General features: G+C 39.9%; 1 protein-coding gene across 2 annotated transcripts; it reads left to right on the top strand.

Annotated features, from left to right (window-relative positions):
- Positions 1 to 1,309: 1,309 nt before the first annotated feature.
- Positions 1,310 to 22,889, top strand: LOC102304713 (calcium homeostasis endoplasmic reticulum protein). 2 transcript variants are annotated; one of them, XM_005938411.3, is made up of 20 exons: positions 1,310 to 1,490; positions 2,055 to 2,228; positions 5,901 to 5,939; positions 9,743 to 9,912; positions 10,391 to 10,528; positions 10,676 to 10,827; positions 12,137 to 12,248; positions 12,442 to 12,531; positions 13,525 to 13,729; positions 14,727 to 14,890; positions 17,370 to 17,624; positions 17,801 to 17,996; positions 18,097 to 18,338; positions 18,648 to 18,781; positions 20,131 to 20,217; positions 20,585 to 20,737; positions 21,293 to 21,406; positions 21,498 to 21,592; positions 21,715 to 21,900; positions 21,999 to 22,889. In XM_005938411.3, the coding sequence occupies exons 1-20, from the start codon at positions 1,466 to 1,468 to the stop codon at positions 22,034 to 22,036; spliced, it is 2,769 nt and encodes a 922-aa protein (XP_005938473.1). In that variant the 5' UTR covers positions 1,310 to 1,465; the 3' UTR covers positions 22,037 to 22,889. The 2 variants fall into 2 exon arrangements, with proteins under 2 accessions (XP_005938473.1, XP_005938475.1); XM_005938413.3 differs by lacking the exon at positions 5,901 to 5,939.
- The last annotated feature ends 462 nt before the right edge of the window (positions 22,890 to 23,351 follow it).

Consider the following 23,351-nt stretch of genomic DNA (forward strand, 5'->3'; position numbering starts at 1 on the left):
ACAAGTGTAGCACAATTTACAGACAGTTGCACGGTTATTACTAATGTTAGGTTATGTTCTTCAAGTAAAAACGAGGACTTATTCACCTCAGTGTTCTAGAGGGGTTATTGGGGGCTATTTTCCTTGGAAATTTCACCTGATAGTCAAGGAATTTAAATAAAATAGAGTAAATTTATAATTAGTCAGTTTGCTGATAATATGCCTTTGTTGTTGTTGTTTTCATTTTTTTTTTGTAAAAGAACTTATGATCTCTAAAGGAACAAAATTAATTTTTCTCAAACGCATCTGGTCTGATTGTAAATGTTATGATATGTCAGATTTTAGCAATCTGCAATCTTGATTTAAATACTTTAATAAAGTATAAAGTATATCAAAATAATAAAATGATTTGTTGTTGAAAGGAACATTTGAATACCACTCCTAGATTTCCTATTTAAGCGATTTGAAATTGAGGTTGACTCATGTAATTTTTTTGTACTTCTGAATGTGAAACTGGTGATCATCTCTGTTTCAAATTGCCCTCATGTGAGTTTATTTTGGTCAGACATTTACAGTTGACTCTATCTGAAAATAGTCAACATTTCCATGCTTACTTATTGTTTCTTTTATGAGTGGGTTGAAGAACAAAATTTCTGATATCGTTAATCTAATTATTATTCTGGGTAAATACCATTTTAATTCTTCTTAAAATCATCAATTAATGTAATCTGTCTAACTGCATGTCTTTGGACTGTGGGGGGGAAGCTGGAGAACCAGAGGAGAATATGCAAGCTCCACACAGAAAGGCTATAGCGAGATTGTGGATGTAAACCCAGGACCTTTTTGCTGTGACACAATAGTGCTAAACACTGTGTTGCCAAGCTCAAAATATGTATATGTAGATTCTTGCTCCTGATCATATAACAAACAAACAAAAAGATAGCTCTGCACTGCCAAGTGGGTCATTTGAAATGACCAGCTGGATAGCACAGCATTCCCATTGGACTGGGTGTTGGATCCAGCTGGATAAGTGTCTTGTGTGGTCTAACTGTCCAAAGGTTTTGCCTCCTATATTGACCAGGAATTGAAACTACGGGGTTTCAACCATGTTTTCTAGGATAGGATTTGTAAGCCTATATAATAAATATCAGGACTAAAGATATTTTAAAATGTTGTATTTTTTTAGTATCTTACTTATAGTTAAATAAAAATATTTTCATTTTTGGACGTTTACTCGCAACTGCAACCATCAACCCACCCAAACGAGCAAGGCGCGAACACTCCTCCCAGTCGCAGGGGGCGCTGGAGACAATTCCATAGCCATCTTTTGTGGCGCTGTTTCTGTATCGCATTTCCTGTGCGTAGCAGCGGCAATGCAAGTGATTTTGGGGGAATTTGATATACCTTTTTCTGAAAAAGTAAAGAATTTGGCCGAGTTTTTACATACATATTCTGGCTAAGTGGTTCGCTGGAACAGAAGTTAAACATGGATATCCCCAGTCCTCCCGAAGGTGAGCTGTACACCACAGCTATTTTAAATTTCGATTCAACGTAAGCGAGCACCCGTGCTATCTGCTACATAGCTAACAAAACCATTGGATTTAGCATATTGATTAAGGTCACCGATCACAAGTGGATGAATGTTTAACCAGGCTCTGTGTGTAAACATTGCACCAATTAACGTGAAAAATAGTGTAGAAATAATCCAGTAATGGAGAGTAAACGTTAGTTGTTCCAACTTTTCACGGCTGCTGGCTTTTAAGAAAAAGAACCCCCATAGAAAGAAGATCCCTTATAGATATTTTTGTGCTACAGCAGCACGATTAAGAGTAGAATTACAGCCAACTGATTTAATAATACTATGTAGAAATATGGAAATAATGATTACGCAACCTCTTTCCTAGATGTTTCTGTTTCAGAAGAAATTCATTATTTTCTAAATGTGTTTTATTTGTTTTTTTAAAAGCACTTTAGACACTATTATTTCTGTCTGTTTCAGTGTCTCTGTTTTGAGGTTTTTACAACAACATTTTTCACTGTATTTATGTCTGGTTTTTTTTGTTTTTTTTGTACAGATCAGGAGCTTCGAAATGTGATTGATAAGCTGGCCCAGTTTGTTGCCCGAAATGGCCCAGAGTTTGAGAAGATGACGATGGAAAAACAGAAGGACAACCATAAGTTTTCCTTCCTTTTTGGGGGCGAATACTTCAGTTACTACAAGTACAAACTTGCTATGGAGCAACAGCAACGTATGTAGTTAAACTGACACGTCAGGATAAAAACAGAATTTTCACATAGAGGTCAATTTAGTATTGCAATATTAAGTTCATTTGATGTTCAGCACTTTGGATTTCTTACTATGATTGAAATATTCAAACTAAAAAAAATGTAATAAAAAAACAGTTTTTACAGATAAAAGCGAAAAAAACAAAACAACCCAGTACATGCACCAGATATGTTGGCAGAATTATTTACTTTTCTGTTTTGGGGTGAAACTGTTAATTGAACAGTCCAACATTGTATTGGTAATGTGAATCTGTTTTAGGCATGGGTTTTCCTTTTGATTAAAGGCTTTAAGACTCCCTTTATATCATCACCTTGCAACAGTAGTCCTTGTTCTGCTTGCAGCCTTCGTGAGCTGCAGAGTCAGTTCTCTAGCTCACAGAAAATCTCCCCAAAAGCAGAACAAGGATATCAGTCACTAAATGCACTAAAGACAGTGGATTTGGAATCTCACTACAGGATAAAAGGTGTCCAAATGACACTTTGGTCTGGCTTAATAACAACCTGGCAAATCTGTGGAAGGAACTGTTGCAGCTAAATTTGAAAATACAAATCTTTAAATTTAGAATCTCTTCAATAATCAAAGACACATTGGTGGGGTCCAAAGAATAATTTTCATATCAGACATTTGGGTAGGAGGATTAGCAGATGAAGCACTGTTTTGTAGTATCTTACAGTGCGCTGTCTACACATACAGCTTTTTCGGCAGTCTTCAAGGAGATATCAGTGAATTATAAATGTAAATAGCTAAGTGGGCAAAGTAGCAAGTTTGCCACTACAGGAACCCCTCTATATGTACCTTGCATAAAGTTTCTTTGTTCGGTGTTTTTCTCTTTATTTACGCGCATACAACAAGTTTCAAAATTCTGTCACTCTCCATGCTTTTAGGAGGTTGAGGTGGTATACTTGTGTGGCACCAATCCTGTGTCCACCCCACTTCACAATCTATGTCCCCCACTCGCCAAATGGCCATAAAGGGTCCTTGCCAGTTGGCGAGTAATTTTGAATTGCAAATGGGAAGTAATACGTGTATTTTACCTCCCAGTTTGAGCTGTCTGAGTCTAGTGCCTCTGTTGTACAGGTGCTGCTGACATTCCTTTTATCACTCAGCCGTAAAAGGCTGATGGGGTTTCTTGTTACCCTGTTAAGGTCAGAGGTCAAATCTTCTGAGAATCTTGTGGATGCAATACCGCAAGAGGGAAGTCCCCTAGGATTTTCAAATTGATACCACAGGTGCATCTGAATGCCATACTTTGAGAACAAGATGACAGGATTTTGAAACTGATACCATAGGTCTGTTAGAAGGCTGAGGGTAGCACTGGCAACTGCCGGTATTTATGATTCAAGTTTGGTGTTTTTGTTATTGTTGTGTAGGACAACAAAATAACAACATTTTGGCAACCCCTGTCCATGCAAAATATTCAATAAATGTGCAAAATGCAAATAATTAAAAGTACACATGAAGAAGAAAATAATTAATAGAATAAAAGAATACAAAATACGTACAAGGTCATAAAAAGTATGTGCAAAGTTAAGAACATTATGAAAATTTAGTAATGACTTCACAAGTTGTATGTGCAAGTTTCACAGTATAGCAGTGTAGTGCTATTACACAGAAGTTGTAATAGGAAGGCTAGCAAGCATGTGTAGACTGTGTGTATGTGTGTAGCAGCATTTGAGTATAGTTGATGTACATAGGGTCAAGTTCTGTTCTTGACTGTCTGAAATCCACCACAGTCTCCTTGGCTTTGCTGCTGTGTAGTATAAGTTGTTGATGGGGCACCAGGCGATTAGGCTCTACACTTTTTCTCTGCAGTCTTGTTGTTAATGGAGATCAGGCCAATGACTGTGTGTTGTCCGCAAACTTGATGATGGTGTTTGTCATGTTTGAAGGTTGAACAGGTCTTACAGAACAGGGCTCAGCTCACATCCCTTTGGTACATTGAGGGTGGAGGATGCGCATTTGCCCATCCTGACAGTCTGGGGATAGTTGGTTAAGAAATACAGGGTCGACCTAAAGATGGTCGGGCTGAGACGGTTTGGGAGTTTGGACACCAGTTTGCGGGGACACTGGTATTGAAAGCAGAACTGAAGTCCAGGAGGAGCATTCTACAGTACCTGCCTGTTTGTTGAAGTGCTCTAAGGTGGTATAGAGTGTAAGGCTGATGGCTTCTTCTGTTGACTCTGGTCCAGAGTGGCTGTGATCACTTAATGTGAGCCACAATCAGTCTTTCAAAGCATTTTGCTATCATCAGGGTAAGTGTAGTTGAATGATAGTCATTTAGGCTGCTCTTAGTTCTTTGTTTTGGAATGGGCACAGTGGTTGTAGTTTTGAGGCATGTTGTGCACTCCCAGAAATCGAAGAGAGGTTAAAGATGTTAGTAAAAACCTCTGCAAGGTGGTCAGTGCAGGTCTGCAGAACACACTCCAGAACACCATCAGGTTCTCTATCCTTTCTGGGTTTAATTCTCTGCAATAACACTCCTAATGTCATTTCTTTCCAATGACAGTTCAGGCTGGGCTGGTAGGGGATGGAGGTAGATTTTGCTTGCATCATTGTACCTGCATTGTACCTGTGTTTGAGATTTGCTTTTGCTAGGCTATAAGATGCCGTGTCCTGGGCTTTGTAAGCAACATCCCTGATTTTAAGTAGCTCTCTGGCCTCTTTATTGACCCAGGGTTTCTGGTTTCAGAACACTTTGATTAGTTTCAATGTGATGACCAGGTCAGTGCAGAAGTTGATATAGGATAGAACAAATAATCTGTACACTTCTACATCAGAGTCCGTAAAAGTGCTCCAGTCTGTTTATTCAAAGCAATCTTGAAGTAGACAAGGTCTTAATCATTCTGTTGGTTGGTTTAGTTCTGCAAATGAGGGGTTTGTAGGTCAGTACCATTAGCAAGGAGAGATGGTCAGAGTATAGTTGATGTATAGTACATGACTCTGTCATGAGCACACCCTCCCAACATTGTCCCACCAGTTTATTAAACCTCAGCCAGTCCGTCCCCAAGAATCAAGGGGGCACAAGGCAGACTGTGTTTAAACTGGAAGCAACGCCCAGAACTACTGCAACCTGAAGAAAAAGAGCAGGAACAAAGGGGTTAGTTTGGTGTTGGCTTGTTGAAGTGAGGTGCTTCTTCCTCAGAGCAGGGACTGAACGGCTTCCAGCCGGCTACATACTTTTATTTATATTTTAAAATCTAGTAAGAAATATCATTGAAATATTACTTTTCAAAAGAAGTCAAAATAGTAATTGTACTAACTATGCACAAATTAAATCTTTAAAAAGCGGTAAAAATATGTGAAACTTCCCACATGCAGCTTCAGCAATGCTGCTTTAGAGAACCTTCTCATATTCTTGCATGAGGAGCAATCCAGTCACGTCCTTATTGTGAGGACAGCAGTTCTTTGAGCAAAACACAAATATTTTCTTGGCATAGATGCTTTACAAAGAAGTGAACTTAATATGAGAGTAAATTACTTTATTTACTGTCCTACAGTTGGCTTTGATTACTGAAACATAGTCACCTAATTAGCAGCCTGATACTAAAAGCAGAGTGTTTAGTTTTGCATGGTGTTCTTCTGTCAGTTGTGTGATACCACTGAAATGCATTAAAGTTTGCCTTTCTCCACTTAGATCCCTCTACCCACGATGGGGAGGAGTATAAATCTAAAGGTATTTATTTAAAATCAGAATTTTCAGATACATTTAAAAATTCTATTTGGAAAGTCACATGTTGTTATGCACTTTTTTGCCAGATGACACAACATTTGTGCTTTAAAATACTTTGCTTTGTTTTCATTTTGCATGTTCACATTTTTTGCTTTTTCAGTGAATTTCTCTTGGCCATACCTTCTTAATGATCTTGATTAAAATGCTCAATCCTCCATCTCGAAGCAGGTTTGATTACATGCACAGATACAAAGACACAGACACAAACAGAGCAGGGTGTTGTTTGTCCTGTTTGTCTGTAACATGCTTCTGCTCAGGGCAGCTGTAGAATAAGGGCTGCACAATTTAAAAAATGTCAGTATTGGTTGAACTAGTTTCTGCATTATTTTCCTCATTTTTGGAAAAGTCTTGGCCCAGATCAGCTTGTTTATTTCTTGGTACTCAAATTAGTACTACAGTCAGTACTATAGTATTACAGATATTATTGGCAAGTGGCATCAGAAGCTAAATGTTAAGCTAAGACAAAGTTGTTGTTGTTCTTCTTATTTATGATTATTATCATCAGTTCAAATGCTGTAATAAAATAATTCCCAAATATGGGATGAATACAGTTTTATTTATTCAGTAATACAAATGTAATCCTCCTGTAATTACTGAAAAGTTTATGATTATGTTCTGAACATTTTATATTATTAAGTGATAACATTTACTTGGCTTTGTTTCACTTTTGTTCTATAAAATGAATTTTACTGCATTAATATCTTTGGTGATAAATGCCCAGCAATAAGACTGTTAACATATTTAATGTGTTCTCTATTAGTTGAAATTCCAGCAGTGGAAAAATTGGCTTGGTACAATCCACAAAACATTTCTAACATTTATTCTGCATCACAAATTGAACGTAGTCCTTTGAAGTCCTCTGTCTGTACTTGTAACTTTGTAACTTTGAAGAATAGTTCAGTTTGGCTTTGGTAAACATTGCAAAGCGTATCCTAAAAGTATCATTTTAGGAAAGCTAATATTACATATACCTTGCAGTATTGATACTGCCTTTCCAAATATACATGCTGTCAAATAATTTGACACTAGAGCTGGGCGATATGAGATTTTTTCATATCACGATATGGTTTTTTCATTTCAGGCGATAACGATATCTATCACGATATAAGCCAAATAACTATATTTGTAAGATTTAAATGTGCCGTTGCTCACAAGTAAAATGTGAAATAATCAGCAGCTTGTTTTGATTTAAATATTTATTTCCCATAATAAGTTCAACAGGGTAGATGTACTTAAGGAACATGAGACTTTTTCAGATAAATAAAGGCAAATATTGCAAACTACACAAAAGGCAGCCGCTAAAGCGTTTAAGTTTCAAAATAGAACAAACGAAACAGACTAAATTGTCAATTCCACTTAGAAACAAAATATTAATTCTAAAAATAAATCTTAGTTTGTTTTACAGAAGAACAGACAAAACTGACTAACTTTTGTCAATATCAAATAAACTGAGAACTAAAAGGAAATTCTCAATCTCTCCTTGTTGTATAGCTTAGCTTTTCAAACAGTTTTAACAGTTACTTTAGTCTGACAAAAGCCGAATGACGAATTAGCGCTTCCAGTCAGAGACTGAGGCTACGTCCACACGTACACGGGTATTTTTGAAAACGGAGATTTTCCGTTTTCGTTTTAAAAAATAATCCCGTCCACACATAAAGGCAGAAATGAAGGAAAACGCTGCTATGAACATGCCAAAGCAGCAGGTGGCGCTAGATTCCTAACCGTGCAGAAATGTTGGCCAATCAGAAGTCTAGAAGCCTCGGTGGGAAAAAGTAAACAAAGCTGGGGCATAGAAGCAGAACCGAGTCGTATGTGTGGAGGGACAGTAACTGTGTGTATATGTAAGCATTTAAACACTGCAGAGAGTAGAATTAACAGTAACAGTATTGTAGAAATTCATTTCACCGAAACAATAACGTGGCGCACAGTGTGACGCATGCACCAGTTTATTGTATTTCCAGACTTGCTTTCGGCACAATTTACAGTGCACGCTACTCTGTTTTTTGTCAGACTTGAAATAGCCGAAATACCTTCACACTACGGAACTTCTATGGCTCTTCCGTTCGACAATCTCTCCGGCGTTGGAACCATCATCTGTTTTCTCTTCGGTCACGCTCGGTTGATTTTTCTAGTCGGCACACTCATTTCCTCCATTACGCGCTGGCTCCATTACCCGCTGGCTGCTTCCCAAACAAACACACGTGCGGCTTGGCACTTGTGCTGTACGTAACAAGTCACGCGACGTGACGCTGCGGCTGTGATTGGTTCGGCTCTGCGCTACTTAATTTGGATTGGCTGACCTTTTTTTTTTTTTTTAAGAGGACAAGAGCGGCGAGGTCTATCGCGATAGCTTAATTTCTCTATCGAGAAAAAGTTATATCGCGATACATATCGTTATCGTTCTATCGCCCAGCTCTATTTGACAGTAATGCATCCTCTGCCATCAAAGATTCAGGCTTTTGAACTGACTGCTGATGACAAGCCAGATGTTCCCTCTCCTCTTTAGTCTGGAAGAGCACCATTCATAGTTTCAAAAACAATTTCAAACTTTGATTCATCTGACCTCTGAGCGGTTTTCTATTTTGCCTCGGCCCATTTTAAGTGAGCTTTGGTCCTGAGAAGACAGCAATGTTTCTAGATCATGTTCATATGTGTCTACTTTTCATGATAGAGCTTTAACCTGCGTTTGTTGAGGGGACTGTGAGCTGTGTTCTCACACAGTGATTTCTGGGAGTGTTCTTGAGCCCATGCACAGATTTCCGTCACAGAACCATGCCTGGTTTTATTGCAGTATTTGAAGGTCGTGGACATCCAATACTGATTTCCTACCTTGTCCCTTGTTCACAGTGATTTCTCTAGATTCTCTGGAAATCTTTTAACAATATTATGTATGAAATTGTTTCTCAGTTTTTAGATAGTTTTTTGAACATTGGTGAAACTCTGCCAATTTTTACTTCTGTTGTAGATGCCATCAAATTTAAAATTAGCAAATATTTTTCTTAGGGTGATGTGGCTCAGCAGGTATAGCGGGTTGTCTACCAATCAGAAGCTTGGTTCACTCCTCGGCTTCCCCATTCTGCACGTTTACGTATTCTTGGACAAGCTATTGAAACCCTAGTTGTGTGTGAATGTTAGACAAGGTTAGGGAAAGAAAAAAAGCACCTCTGTGACTATGTTTGACATTAGGTGAATGGGACTTGTAGTAAAAAGCTCAGAGTAAAAAAATGCTAAATAAGTACTGTCCATTTACCTTTTAAAACTGTAGATGTTCTCAGTTTAAGCATCTGTGTTCTGTTGTGAATAAAGCAAGGATTTAAGAGATTTGCAAATATTGCATTCTGTCTTAAAATTCACAGTGTCCATACATTCTCGGAAGTCTTGGTACAACAGAAATGCATTTTCATTTAATCGAGCAGCCCAGCCTGAGTTTGTGGCGATGCCAACAGGTTACCTCAGCGCACCAGTTGTTTCTGCAGCAGTCAGCAGTACCAGGAGGGGATGTGTTGATACTGATTGCATGTCTTAAATTGTGTTCACTCCTCTTCTTATAACATTTCATGTAGGCCATGTTTAATTTCTTCCTCAGAAAACCATATTGGCAGATTAGCAGTATTTTTTTTTTCTCTTCATGATTTATTAATTATGTTCATGGCCATCATGTTGTCATCAGCAGCAGCTATACAAAAGAAACACTTCGTCTTAAGGACTGAACATTCAGTCCTGTTTTTGCTTGTTTGTTTGTGCAGAAATATACAACCCTGGTGCAAAAGATGTGGTTGATATCCCCCCTCCACCGATGCCAATGATTGCTCCACCTCCAATACCTCCACCCTCTGCGCCCGCTATAGATGAGCTCATTCAACAGAGCCAGTGGAATCTGCAGCAGCAGGAGCAGCATCTGCACACGCTCAGACAGGTGAAGTGGAAAGAAGCATATCCTTCCCTCCAGGAACATTTATTCCCGTGTACTGGTTGTTGATGAACGTTTTTGTTTTGAAGTCTCTTTGCTGAATGTTTCAGTTGTCCAGAGTTGATTGGAGAATTTTTTTGTGAGGGCAAGACAATTTCTGTTTTGCACATATAACTTCTTTACAGAAGAGTAACTCTCTGTACTAACAAAACTGGGACCCACTCTTGAATGCTTGGAGAGAAATTAAGTCGTTATCGCTCCATGCATTAAACGAAATAATAACGAAGAGCATGTGATACAAGAAATAAACACGCTGGAGAGATTATATCTCTCGGCTGGTCTGGGAACGCCTTGGTGTTCCCTCGGAGAAGCTGGGGGAGGTGGCCGGGGAGAGGGAGGTCTGGGTGGATGTGATACAAGTGGCTGAGGGGACATCACAAGACCAGTGTTGACCAATAAATTTTCTAATGCTTTCTCAATGTAGGAACAGGTCACTGCAGCCATTACTTTAGCTATGGAGCAGCAGACCCAAAAGCTGCTGCTGGAAACGCAGTTGGACATAACAGAATTTGACAACCTGCTTCAACCCATTATAGACACCTGCACCAAAGATGCCATCTCGGTAAGGACATAACGATAGGATTTTCTATGAATCAGGGCCACACAGGAAATCATTCCTCCCATTGGCTTTCTCTTTGTACAATTCCTTCATGTAAAGAGTTATTATAATTAGAGCTATTTACATTTCACTTTTGTTTTTCTTCCTCAGGCTGGTAAGAACTGGATGTTCAATAATGCCAAGACCCCACAGCACTGTGAACTGATGACATCACATCTACGCAACCGCATCACTGCTGATACAGCTCATTTTGAGCTGCGCCTACATCTTATCTACTTAACAAATGACGTTCTTCATCACTGGTACCCAAACCTAAATACACTCATGAACCCATGTAGTTTACTTGTGTACTTTATCTGTGAGAAAACTAATAATGGAGTAGCATTATAAGTAATCTGAAAGAGGGTAAAATCAATTTTCCTCTCTGCCTTTCTCTTTCCTGTTTGTTTGTTTTTTCTATGCCTTCTGTTGAGACTGCCTAAGGGAAGCATGTATAATGTAAACACAATTGGTTCTGGCATCATTAACACTGAACTCCATAATTAACCTTCGTATGTGAAGAGGACTCTTACATGAACAAATTGGAGTCTGTTAGATATATAGAATGCAAACCACTGCAGCACAGTACATTTAATACCTACAGTATGCTCTAATAGCCAGACAATGTTATGGTCAACAGTATTGAACGCTGCACAGAGAGGAGTCCACTGTCAGAGGCCATAAGAAGATAATTTGTAACCTTCATTAAAGCTGTTTCTATGTGATTAGCTCTGAAACCTGCTTGGCACGCTTCAAATAAGCCTCTGTAAGGTGCACCTTTGACTGTTTTATATTACACAGGAATATTGCAGATGGGCTGATGAGTGAAGCTCACTCAGCCCATTAACTGAGCTTAGCATTCAGTGTTCTGATGGCAGGATAAAAGCTGTTTCTCAACCTGGCTGTCCTGGGCATTTTGTTGAACAGGTGAGAAAATTCGGCAGAAGTTTTCATCTCTCCAGAGTAAGGTCCAGCCAATGATCTTTTGCGCTGTCTAATGACCCTCTGCATGTTTTTCTGCCACCAAGCCATAAGTATCCCAGGCATTGTTGTAGGTCAGGACACTCTCTGTGGTGCTGCAATTAAAAAGCCACCAACAGTTTCTTATCCAGATGGTTCCTTTTAGCATCTTAAGGATGTGGTGTCCTTGTTGGTTTTAACGGTTTTAACGGCCATGTTGTTGTTAGTGGTTCATGACAGGTCCCCAGGAACTTAAAGGAGGACACTCGCTGATTACAGTCCCCGTTGATGTGGAGAGCAACATGTCTGATTGCTGAAGTCAATCACTACCTCCTTAGTTTTGATGGTGTTGAGCAGAAGGTTGTGTTCTGCTCAACACCATCCTGCCAGTTTTATTTACCCCACTCCCTGTACGCAGTCTTGTCCCCTCTGCTGATGAGGCCAATAACTGTTGAATTGGAGGAGGGAGGTGTACAGGAGAGGGCTCAGCACACAGCTTTGCCCATGCTGTGGGTCAGCATGCAGGAGCCAGGCATTGCTCATTCATTGTAGTATTGTAATGGATTATGTGCCTCAATGTTTTGTTTGTGATTCTTTTAATGTTTTACACAGCCAGCGGAAGCAGCAGAAGGACTTGTTGGCAGCGCTGCAGAAAGTTGTTGTTCCAATCTACTGCACAAGCTTTCTAGCTGTAGAGGAAGAAAAACAGCAGAAGATCACCAGGGTAAATACAGACACATATTTTCCAAGTCTAACACACTAACTGGTTTTTCTTTGCTATAGCAGCTTCAGCTATGAATATTCATTCATATCAGTTTATTAGTAGCTTAGATCTGGTGATTAAAAGGAAGTTTTTTCTCCTCCATTTATTGAACGGAAAAAGGTTTCTGTTTCTGACATTCCTTCTCCCTTCACAGTTGTTGCAGCTTTGGGAGAAAAATGGGTACTTTGATGAGGAGACCATTCAACAGCTCCAGAATCCAGCACTGGGCCTTGGCCAGTACCAGGTGACAGGAACATGTCTTAACAATCAGATTTTAGAGTTGGACCCAAATATTTCACTTTCAGGATTTTTGTTGTGTAAGTATTGGGCACTATGGTGTTGCAGTGGTTACCACTGTTGCTTCACAGTAAGAAGGTCTCTGCCACAGACTGTTGATCTGTCCAGCTTGTAGCCCTCCCCTCGTTGGGTTAGCCTCCAGGCCCCTGTGACAGGAGGCAATGTCAGGCGTTTTTGTCCCACATGCTGTGAATGCATCCCCCCTCCAAACTGGAAAATTTTCTACCTGGGACACTGCGCTGAGCATGTGTGTTTTTATACTACCAGATGGCGGAAAATATGGTGATAGCAGAAGTTTCAGATGAGCAAGGGAATGAGACTATAATTGAAGAAAAGTCAGACGAGCTAGTTCCAAAGAGAAACAGCCCTGGATCAATAATCTGGCAGTGGTTTGGATTTCATAAGGATGTCAAACAAAATGCCGTAATTTGCAAAAGATGCCGTAAAGTTATTGCTGCACAAGGTAGCAGTACCACGAACGTATTCCACCACCTGAAAAGTCATCCCCTGCAAAATGAAGAATGTTTTCAACTCAGCATGTCAACACCTCCCCACACGCCAAAGAAAACGTTAAACCAGCCAAAAAGAAAAAGTGCTGTCGGAGTTCTACATATCAGCAAGAGAAAATATATCCCAGTAGCTAATAAATGTGACCTTCTTCCCAACACTACGGCTCTATGGACCAGCAGCAGTCGTTGGAATCTGTCAGAAAGTAGTCAGGTGTGCATCACCCCGGATAACAGGAGTAACATAATCAAAACAATATATATGTATCTATCTATATATCGATCTATTAATCGATCTAGATTTGTGTGTGTGCGCGCGCGTGTGTGTGTGTGTGTGTGTGTGTGTTTTTCCTCATATTACCCGGCCCCATTCATGACTTTTTTTGTATTTTTCCCACCATAGACTTTATCTGGTATTTTGTTGTTTCTTTCAGGCGTCCCTGATAACAGAATATGCTGCAGTGGTGCAGCCAGTCCAGTTGGCCTTCCAGCAGCAGATCCAGGCATTGAAGACTCAGCATGATGAGTTTGTTGCTAGTCTGAAGCAGCAACATCAGTCACAACCGCAGTCTGCCCCTGTAGGACAGCTAGCTGCCCCAGCTGAACCGGAAAAGCCCCCCCCTATGACTACGCAAGCTGGTGAGTGGAAAAACACTCAACCAAAGCAGAGGCACAGCCTCATGCATGAGCTCATGTCAACTGCTTATACAGTTGTGGAAATAATTATTTGATCCTCTGCTGAATTTGCGAGTTTGGTCACTTGCAAAGAAATTAACAGTCTGTAATTTTTATGGTAGTTTAATTTTAATGGGAAGATACAACAATACAGAAAAAACACATAAATACATAAAAGTTATAAACTGATTTTCAGTATTTGATCCTGTTGTGGAAATTTTGTGCATTAGATAAAGGAGGTTATACTGCTGGAGTTGTCTTGTGAGCAGTTTATTCTTACAAGTACTTACAATTCAGTACAAGGCACTGATGGTGTTGTGGTGAGGAATTCACCAAACAAAGGATCCAACAGGGGAGAGATGCAGGGATCTGATTCTTGCTCAAAATTTCTCTTTCTAAACATGGCGTGAACTAATCATTTGATTCGGGTGTGTTGACCCAGGGGGATATCTAAAACCTGCAGGCCCTTGAGACCTGGAGTTGCCTACCCCTGATATAGACTTTGCGACTCATTTTATGTCTCTAAAAGCAACATTTCCCTGCCTGGGCTGCCTTGCCCGCTGCTTGTTAGTCTGTTTCAATTGAGGCCTGTGGGGCACTATCAGCCAATGAAACAATAGACACATGTCTGTGTTTTTGTCGATTAATATTTCACACTTTAAGGCTGCCTGTTTATTTAAGGGAGATGACCAATACAATATAATCACAGATGATAGATTAAATAGATTTTAGGTAGATGCTTATGCATTCTTAAAGTCTTATATGTTGAATTGATGTCATCTGTTTAGAGCCCCTGCCAGTCAGTGCTGGTCTCCATGCCCGTGTTACTGTACATGACGTTTTAGCACAAACACTTTAAAGGTGATAATTTAGGACTTCAGCAATAATACAGACAGCAATGTAGCTAAACCTGACCAAGTCCATGTATGTTTGTTTTATGATGTCTTTTTTTTGTGTTCAGGAGATGTAAAGCTTCCCATGTCAGGTCCTCCTCCGGGAGAGTTTGATGGATCTTCATCCAGACCACCAGACCCCAGCAACCCTAGTGGTCCCTCAGATATACCCCCCACAAAGCCTGCCTGGTATGACCCTCAGCATATGAGCCCCTGGAACCCCAACCAGCCGGTAAAGACCTTTTTGTGTGTGTTTCTTGTGTGTGTGTGTGTGTCTGTGTGTGTGAGTGAGGGAAAATATTGAAAGATACAGAAGGAGAGTGCATATTTGCTGGATATTCTCAACTACAGTGGTGTGTACAGCCTTTCCTGATTTCCCATTTTTTTTAATGTTTATCACACTTAAATGTTTCAGATCATCAAACACATTTGAATATTAGGCAAAGATAACACAAGTAAACACACAATGCAGTTCCTAAATAAAGGTGTTTATTATTAATGGGGGACCAATTAAAACCTACATTGCCCTGTAGCTGGAGAGGCAGTTAGGACAGAGGGCGATTTTACTCTAAGTGAACATTAAGAGCGTGCAAGAAAGAGCCAGGTAAGAGCTAACAACTCTCAACCGAAACATAAAGTCTTCCAGGGGTGTACAGTGCAATGAAAAAAACTGTCTGTGCGCTTAATTATTTTGTATACGTAGTACTCATGTGACAGCTTTGCAAGCCACTTTGTTATTTTGTGAAGCCATAGTAGGTCACAATGTGACAGAGTTGTAGTCTGTTGTTATAACATATTGTTATCGTATCAATGTAATTAGCCTTAAATTCTACAACAGTTCCCACACTTCCTGTGTGTTTGCCACCAGTCCACTGACAGATAGTATGTGCCGGCAGCTCAGAGAATCTAATGGAATTTGAAAGAGGTGTTTTCACGCTGAAAAAAACAGGGCGATATTTTAAACCTTTAAAAGAAAGCCAGCCCATCAGAATAAAACAAACGCAACGTGCACCAACTGAAGGTGCGTCTGACAACAAAGGAAAAGTTTCTAAGTACGACAGCGAGTTGGAAAAGGAGTTTGCGTGGCTGATTTACGATGCTAAGGCACAACTTTTATTTTGTCAGCACTGCTCAGAAACAGCAAAAAAGAGTAAATCAGACATTCTTTACATTGTGGGAAACAAGATATTTTAAAGAGTTGATGTTGAAAAACACCACATTGCATGCTTGTGCTGCAACTTTTGAGCTGTGCCAAAAACTAGCAACCTTTGTAGCACCAGTGCTATAAGCTAGGAATGTTAACATACATTCAGTTTTATATATCACAGCAACAGTCCCCTGAAGGCACTTTTATCTTATAAAGTAAAGAGATTAATATTAACTAATGCAAAGTGGTTTATAAACACATAGCAAGTGAAAAAGAAATACTCAGTTTTGTACCAGCAGCCTATGCATATTGCTGTGTAACTAATAGCTCTTTTCCACTGGTACCTACTCACATTGGCCCGGCATGGTTTTTAGAATAGAATAGGCCTTTTATTGTCATTGTACATGTATGACAAAATTGTGGGTGCTCCACACCAACTGTGTCGGAATAAAATGGAAACAAAGCAAGAGAAGCATGTTAAAAAATTAGGCACACATTAGATAGCAAAACAGTTGCAAAATGCTGGGAAGTAGGACAAAGAGAAGACTTGGTCTGTTTGTGTGTGAGTGGCCGGAGTGATGGGGGTTACTCAGACCATGGCTCAGGCTGGTGACGTGGGTGGGCAGGGGTGGGTTGCAGGGTGATAGTCCGAATGGTCCAGGGCAGGAAGCGGTTTGTGAGTCTGGAGGTGTGGGAGCAGAATAAACCTTTTGGGATTTACTTTCCTGATTTCTTTGCGCATACATCAAGACTGTTACCTGGTAACATGTTTTCAGTTATTTCACACGTTTTAGTTTACTACATAATTCCATATGTGTTCATTCAATAGTTTAGATCGCTTCAGTGAGAATCTACAATGTAAATAGTCATGAAAATAAAGAAAAACCATTAAATGAGAAGCTGTGTCCAAACTTTGACAGGTAGTGTAGTTCTCCATACTCTCCGCTCAGTTTGTAGCTATTCTGTACAGCCAACAGCCTGACCCTTCTCCAAGTCCCTGTAAATCGCTGTGTCACAACTCAATATTCCATCTATTTAGCTTGCAGTTATTATTCTTTTATCCAGCTACAGTCTACTACCCACTACATCAATGATAACAGGTGCCTAATGCGGCTATTAACTGAGTGACAATAGTTAAAACAGCTAATTTGATCATATTTGCTGGCCAGGTTAACATTTATAATAAATGTTTAATACTTCAAGAAAATGGTCAAAGAAAAAGTCTCTTCTGACTTTTTGAACTGCAGCATTGAGCTAAGGTAAGAGTTTGAAATAGAAGTCTGTCACACTGGCCTCACCTGAGCTGACCTATCCTGGGTCACTCTGGATGACAGCTACAGGGGAAAAACATCTTCTGACAGAATGGACGTGTCATTGTGGGCTTTTTAACTTTTTCTAATTCCTATCATTAATGCTGAAGGAATACTAGTGTAGCCACACTACATTGTCACCTTGGCCTTGCCCATCTAGTGACATGTCTCTTAATCATCACAGTTCCTCACTTTGCAATTTACTGGCAAGCTCAGGTCGTGGTCACATCCTTTCTGTCTCGGCTCTTCCCCAGCCTCCTTTTGATCCAAACCAGCCACCACCACCTTGCCCTCCTTGGAACAGCCATGAGGGGATGTGGAATGATCAGCGGGACCCAGGAAACTGGAGTGGTGGTCCTGGTAGAGAAGGAGGTCCTTGGAGTGGTCCAGGTGGATCTGAGCACGCTCCTCCATCTTGGAACTCGTACGACCAGCAACCACCATGGGGAAATCAGCCGGACCAGCCTCCCTGGGGTCAGAGGGAGCCACCATTCCCTCCACGCATGCAGGCATGTGGGAGAACATTTCTGTGGTTTTACTTCCTCTGCTATTTACTTTGCATTTACAACTTACATTTACACTGCATCCTTTTCTGAATTTGACTTAAGTTTCTTTTGTTGCAGCAAAGATGCTAGAGCTTCTTACTTACATGAATGATTGTGGTGTTTCACTTGCATTTTTACAGAGGCCGCCCCATTTCAGAGGACCTTTCCCTCCTCACCAGCAGCCACCTCCTTTCAACCAGCCCCCTCCGCCCCCACACGGCTTTGGACGTTTTCCCCCTCGCTTTATGCAGGAAGACTTTTCTCCCAGACATCACTATGACAGACCACCCTATACACCACATCGATTTGACTATGCTCAAGGAGAATATCCTGGAGGTTAGCGGAGAGACTCAGAGTCATAGATCAGAGGAGATGCATGTTTCTGCGCCTTTTAATTTTCAGGTGTATTTTAACAGTCTCCAAATATGTTTGACAGATATGCCGGGTCCTCCTCCCCACCACCATCCCAATCAGAGGCTTCCTCCACCAGGTATGGGAGCTGAACATCCTCCCTGGGGTGGAGGCCAGCACCCGGAATTTGGCCCACCGCCACATGGTTTTAATGGCCATTCACCTCACGTGCGTCATCGCCAGCATCCAGTGCAAGATGATCCCAGTCTGGTGCCAAATGTGCCCTACTTTGACCTGCCAGCTGGTCTCATGGCTCCGCTTGTTAAAGTAAGTCCTCTGCTTCTCATTGTAGGACAGGGGAATGAAAATAAATACAAATGTAAAAAAAATAGTAAAAGCTGCCATTATGGTTCAAGTAATGCACTTCTTATATAGTGCTGTTTTACTATTTTCTCCCAGTCACACACATCCATACAAGTGTAATTTTTTTTCATACACCACACAAAAAGAGGTACCGTGGTGGTTTTTACAATTTTTAGCATGGATTTTGTACTGAAGTGGCATCCAGAATAGACACATTTAGCCCCAATAAAGTTTGCATGCCTTATGGTTTTACTGTTACTGTCAACTGTACAGCTTGAGGACTGTGACTATAAACCTCTGGACCCTAAGGACATTCGGTTACCTCCACCCATGCCACCCAGTGATCGCCTGCTAGCTGCTGTGGAAGCTTTCTACAGCCCTCCATCTCATGATCGGCCTAGGAATAGGTACGAACACACACTTTTTGTGCAAGACAGTTAAACTTAATTTAATAATAGAATTTAAAAATATAAATCGATGAATGGGTGATTCAGTTTAACTCTTATTTATTTATATAGCACCAAATCATAACAGGAGTCACATCAAGACACTATATAATGCTGGGTAAAGACCATAAAATAATAAAGAGAAAACTCCAACAATCAGATGACCCCGTGTGAATGTTGGCATTTTCTCTTGACAAGCACTTAGTGTCAGTGGAAAGGGAAAAGTTAAGGATAACTCGTGAAAATTGCAGAGTGCTGTATAAAAACATAAAAAGTAAAAGTAAAAAGTGGTGAGTGAAGAAGAAATGCTCAGCAAAGAACTACCTGATAATAACCAATTACAATAGCAAGCATCTGACCTCATAGGTAGATGAAACTGGTTACCTTCTGAATACCAATAAAAATGTATGCTGCTTATTAATAATGCTGCTTAAGGGAAGCATTTATAATATAATACTAAAACAGTTGGGTCACATGACTGCTTTTTAAGTAATGGCTTCTTACCTCTACCTTAAAGGCCTAAAAGCTAAATAATAGAAATAGATCATACTTAAAGATTGAAGCGTTGTGTAATGGTACAACTTCTATGAAAAGTCTTGTAGGGACTGTGACTAGTTTTGAAAGTAGCTGTATATAATATGTCTGTAAGATGGCTATGACTAATTTTTTCTCCAGTGGTTAAACATTTGTGAAGAAGATCATAAAGTCATTACAGTTGGTGTAAACGAGGTCTCTTTGTCAGCCAGGCTATGGTGCTAAAAAGAAATGCAGGGTTGTTCGTGTTTTGTTCAGTCAGTAATCGTAAGTAAGATTTACTAGCCTTATAGAAACTAAATTAGTGAGACATTTCCTCTCCAGCTTACAGGTTATCTGCTTTAACTTCCTAACCCTGAACTCTTTCATGGCATGCATTTTTAATTTCTCTCTGCTATTTGGGCTGATTGGGCAAATTTAGTATTATGGTTTAGACAACCCAAAATGTGATGTTCACATATGTGGAGGTTAAGGTGTTTGTTTGTGAATTATATCAGCTGGTCGAGTGTTCTGCAACCAGGACAAAAACCGCATTGTTCCTCCTGTATGAGAGATCCGACTAGCAGACAAACTCTCCGTTCCAGCAACCTGGGATAGACTTTAAAGTCTGAGAAGTGTGATCCTCTATAGTTGGAGCACACCCTTGGGTACCGCTTAGTCTTTTGTAGCTGTTTATCTGCAGAAATTGCTGTAGAAACTGGGTGAAGTACTACTACTTTGTTTAAAAATTGCAGCGAATAGTGATTACACGTATTTGTGGTTGGTTTCTCATTCAGTGAAGGCTGGGAGCAGAACGGCCTGTATGAATTCTTCAGGGCTAAGATGAGGGCCAGAAGGAAAAAGGATCAGGAGAAACGTAACAGGTGAGCTTTTCCTTCATATTAGAGTATCCTCTCTTTTTCCATCTGTCTCCTGTGCTACAAATATCAAAACACATCATATTTAAACTGATTTTTTTAAACTTGACTGTTGTTTGCTAATCATGTCACCAGGTGTCATTATTCACGTCACATCTTTATAATACAGAAAAAAGAAATAAAATAATGTTTATTGCTTCTTCTTTTAGTTTTACAGCACTTTGGTCAGTGATTGTTGTTTTCAAATGTGCTTAATAAAGTGAATTGTCTTTTTAAAAGGAGGATGTTATGCTTTTCAAGTATTAAACAGTTCAACCCAGAACTTTGTATGTTCTGATAGTTTTATCATTTCTCCAATGATGACTGGTTCTAGTGGTCGTGGAGGCAGCCGCTCCAGGAGTCGCTCTCACAGCCGAGGGAGGTCTTCGTCTCGCTCCAGCTCTCACTCCTCAAAGTCCTCCAGGTCACGCTCCCGTTCATCACGTTCCCGCTCCCACAGCCGCTCTCGCTCCTACTCACAATCCAGGTCTGTATCCACACATCAAAGCATGGCACCTTCAGTCGTGATTTGTTAGAACCTGCGAAGTCTCATTCACAAGCTATGAAATGCACTCTATTTCCACCAGTTCTTGATTTTCCATCGTGTTTGCTTACCCCAGCTCCCACGGTCATTTTGTTTAATAATCCGCTTGATCATTTACAATCAAACATTACCGCGGAATGAAAGTGGAATATTTTCACATAATCACGGCCAAATTTAACACCAGGAACTTGATGAGTTGGACTAAAGACCTGTAAATACAGCAGATCCTGTGACAATGGCTTCTTGATATTATATTTCTATTAGGTTTACGCAGTGAAGCCATAATGACTCTGCATAATGCATGTACATGGAAGTCTTTGTGTATCATTAATTCAATGCATCTCTGACTGAATAAATGTTTTTTCTTTTTTTGTAATTGAAGTCTCTTATTTAAAAACGATGCTGTTGGATATAATGAATGTGTTTTGGGCTTTGAGTGCTGAATATGACTGAAGTGTGATTCATGTTACCTAATTTGTGTTCAACCAAACTCTTTAGGTCCAGGAGTAGATCCAGGTCATCTCGTAGTCACTCTCGCTCCAGGTCTCGATCCCGCTCACATTCACCCACCAAGCGACGGCGTGGCCCAAAATCTCGGAGCTCCTCCCCTCCGTGAGTTTCTTCACTACTCTTTCATCATATGCTTTGCTAAAAAACCTTTATCCTGTAATGTAATGATGAATTTCTCTCGTGCTTTCTGTAGTTCCACAGCAGTGCTGGGCACAACTTCTTCAAAATTACCTGCAGACACCAGGTTAGGGGAGGAGAACAAAGGTCATCAGCTACTGATGAAGATGGGTACGCTCTAATTATTATGATTTACATTTTATTTTATTTTTTAAATCCGGTAAGGATGTTTGAAGAATGATATTTTTGGATATTTTCTGAAGCGACCTAAAATGACTTCCTGTCTGCTGTAGGTTGGAGTGGCTCAGGGGGCTTGGGGGCTAAAGAACAGGGCATCCAGGACCCCATTAAAGGAGGCGATATCAGGGATAAATGGGACCAGTACAAAGGTGTGGGGGTCTCACTGGATGACCCTTACGAGAACTATCGCAGGAATAAAAGTTACAACTTTGTAGCTCGCATGAAGGCAAGAGAAGAAGGTACATAAAATCTTTTATTCAGGAATTACTCACAAAAATAAATTGGGTTGTCTCTTATCTAACTCCTCCTTTTCTGTTTGTTTTTCTTTCTGGGTCAGTCAATCGGGAACCCCAGGACGCCCCTTCAACTGAGTGATGCAGTGAAATTGTGTGAAACAACCCTCTCCTCCTCACCACCGCCACCACAGATCTAACTTTTTTTTATTTTAGTTGGTTTTCCACCCAGGATTTGTCACTAGTCCCAAAAGTCCAAACTAAAGGAGAACACTTCATTTTTAAGTGTCTAAGAGTGCAAAGAGCTTTTGCTGCCTCTAAGTCAAGTTTGTCCAAGCAGAACACGTACAGTGTGTAGATGTGACAATTGACGCTAACAATAGCAACATCACAGGAGTCAGCTAAAACATTTTTGTTCAGCTTGGACCCTCGAATAACTATCTGTTTAATTTTATTATATTTCATGTAAGTGTTCATAATTCTACAGACTGAAAACAGAGCTCTCAGTCACACTCAACATTTAGGACATAATAGAAGTGAATAATGTGTATTAAAGCAGTGCTTTTCTTTCACTTGCGGTGGATTGTCAAAATAATTCTTTAATAAATAATAAAAGCAGTGCTTTTTTTCATAAATTATTCCTTTTTGTGGAGGAATTGGTCTTAAAGAAAACTGCTTACTGTGGAAGGTGTCAAAAGTCTCAGAAGAGTGGGTTCTGAAAATAAGATGTGGCCAGATCACTATTTGTAAAACAGAAATGTCATATGTGAGCACTGAGCATTTAAGGCGAAAGTAGAATAAAGGTATGGTTGTTCTTCTTGTGAATCTTCTTTTTAAGCAGCTTATTATTGTGACATTTTCTTTTTCAGGTAATGACTTCTCTTTAGATATGTCTTTTAGTTGTAGTGTTAAAATGAAGCTCAACAATTCCACTGTATTTTTATCCACAAGCACACTGTAGAGACATGATCTAAATAAACAATTCTGACAGCTCACAATGGGCCTTTTCTTTCTGTTTCCACGATCAATCATCACACTGTCCTGCTGGCTTGGCCATCTCCAAATGGTCACCAGCATGCAGTGTCTAATCTTTTTTTTCCTGGCAATTTTTAATTCAATCAAAAGTGTAACTAATAGGTAATGAAATCCTCAAATTATATGATCCTAAGATTCTGCATCACTAGTTGTAAAAGTCTGCCTGTCTAATATTTGTTATTTTGACCAAGCACAGCATTCTTACTGAAACCCGTAATTGTGCCTTTTCCATCATATTGCCAAATGCAATATTTCTGGACCCTTTTAAGTTCATAGCTCTTTGATGAACACTATATTCAGTATATACTGCATTCTTTCATGGCTGCTACTCAGATGGTTTTGTATTTACACTCAAACTTGCCTAAGAAAAATATTTGATACACGATTGTCTCATATGATATAAAGTCCAAGTGTTGACATTT

The sequence above is a fragment of the Haplochromis burtoni genome, unplaced genomic scaffold (assembly GCF_018398535.1).
Source record: "Haplochromis burtoni strain Fernald_Lab_line unplaced genomic scaffold, NCSU_Asbu1 Contig_249, whole genome shotgun sequence".
Classification (NCBI taxonomy): Eukaryota; Metazoa; Chordata; class Actinopteri; order Cichliformes; family Cichlidae; genus Haplochromis; species Haplochromis burtoni.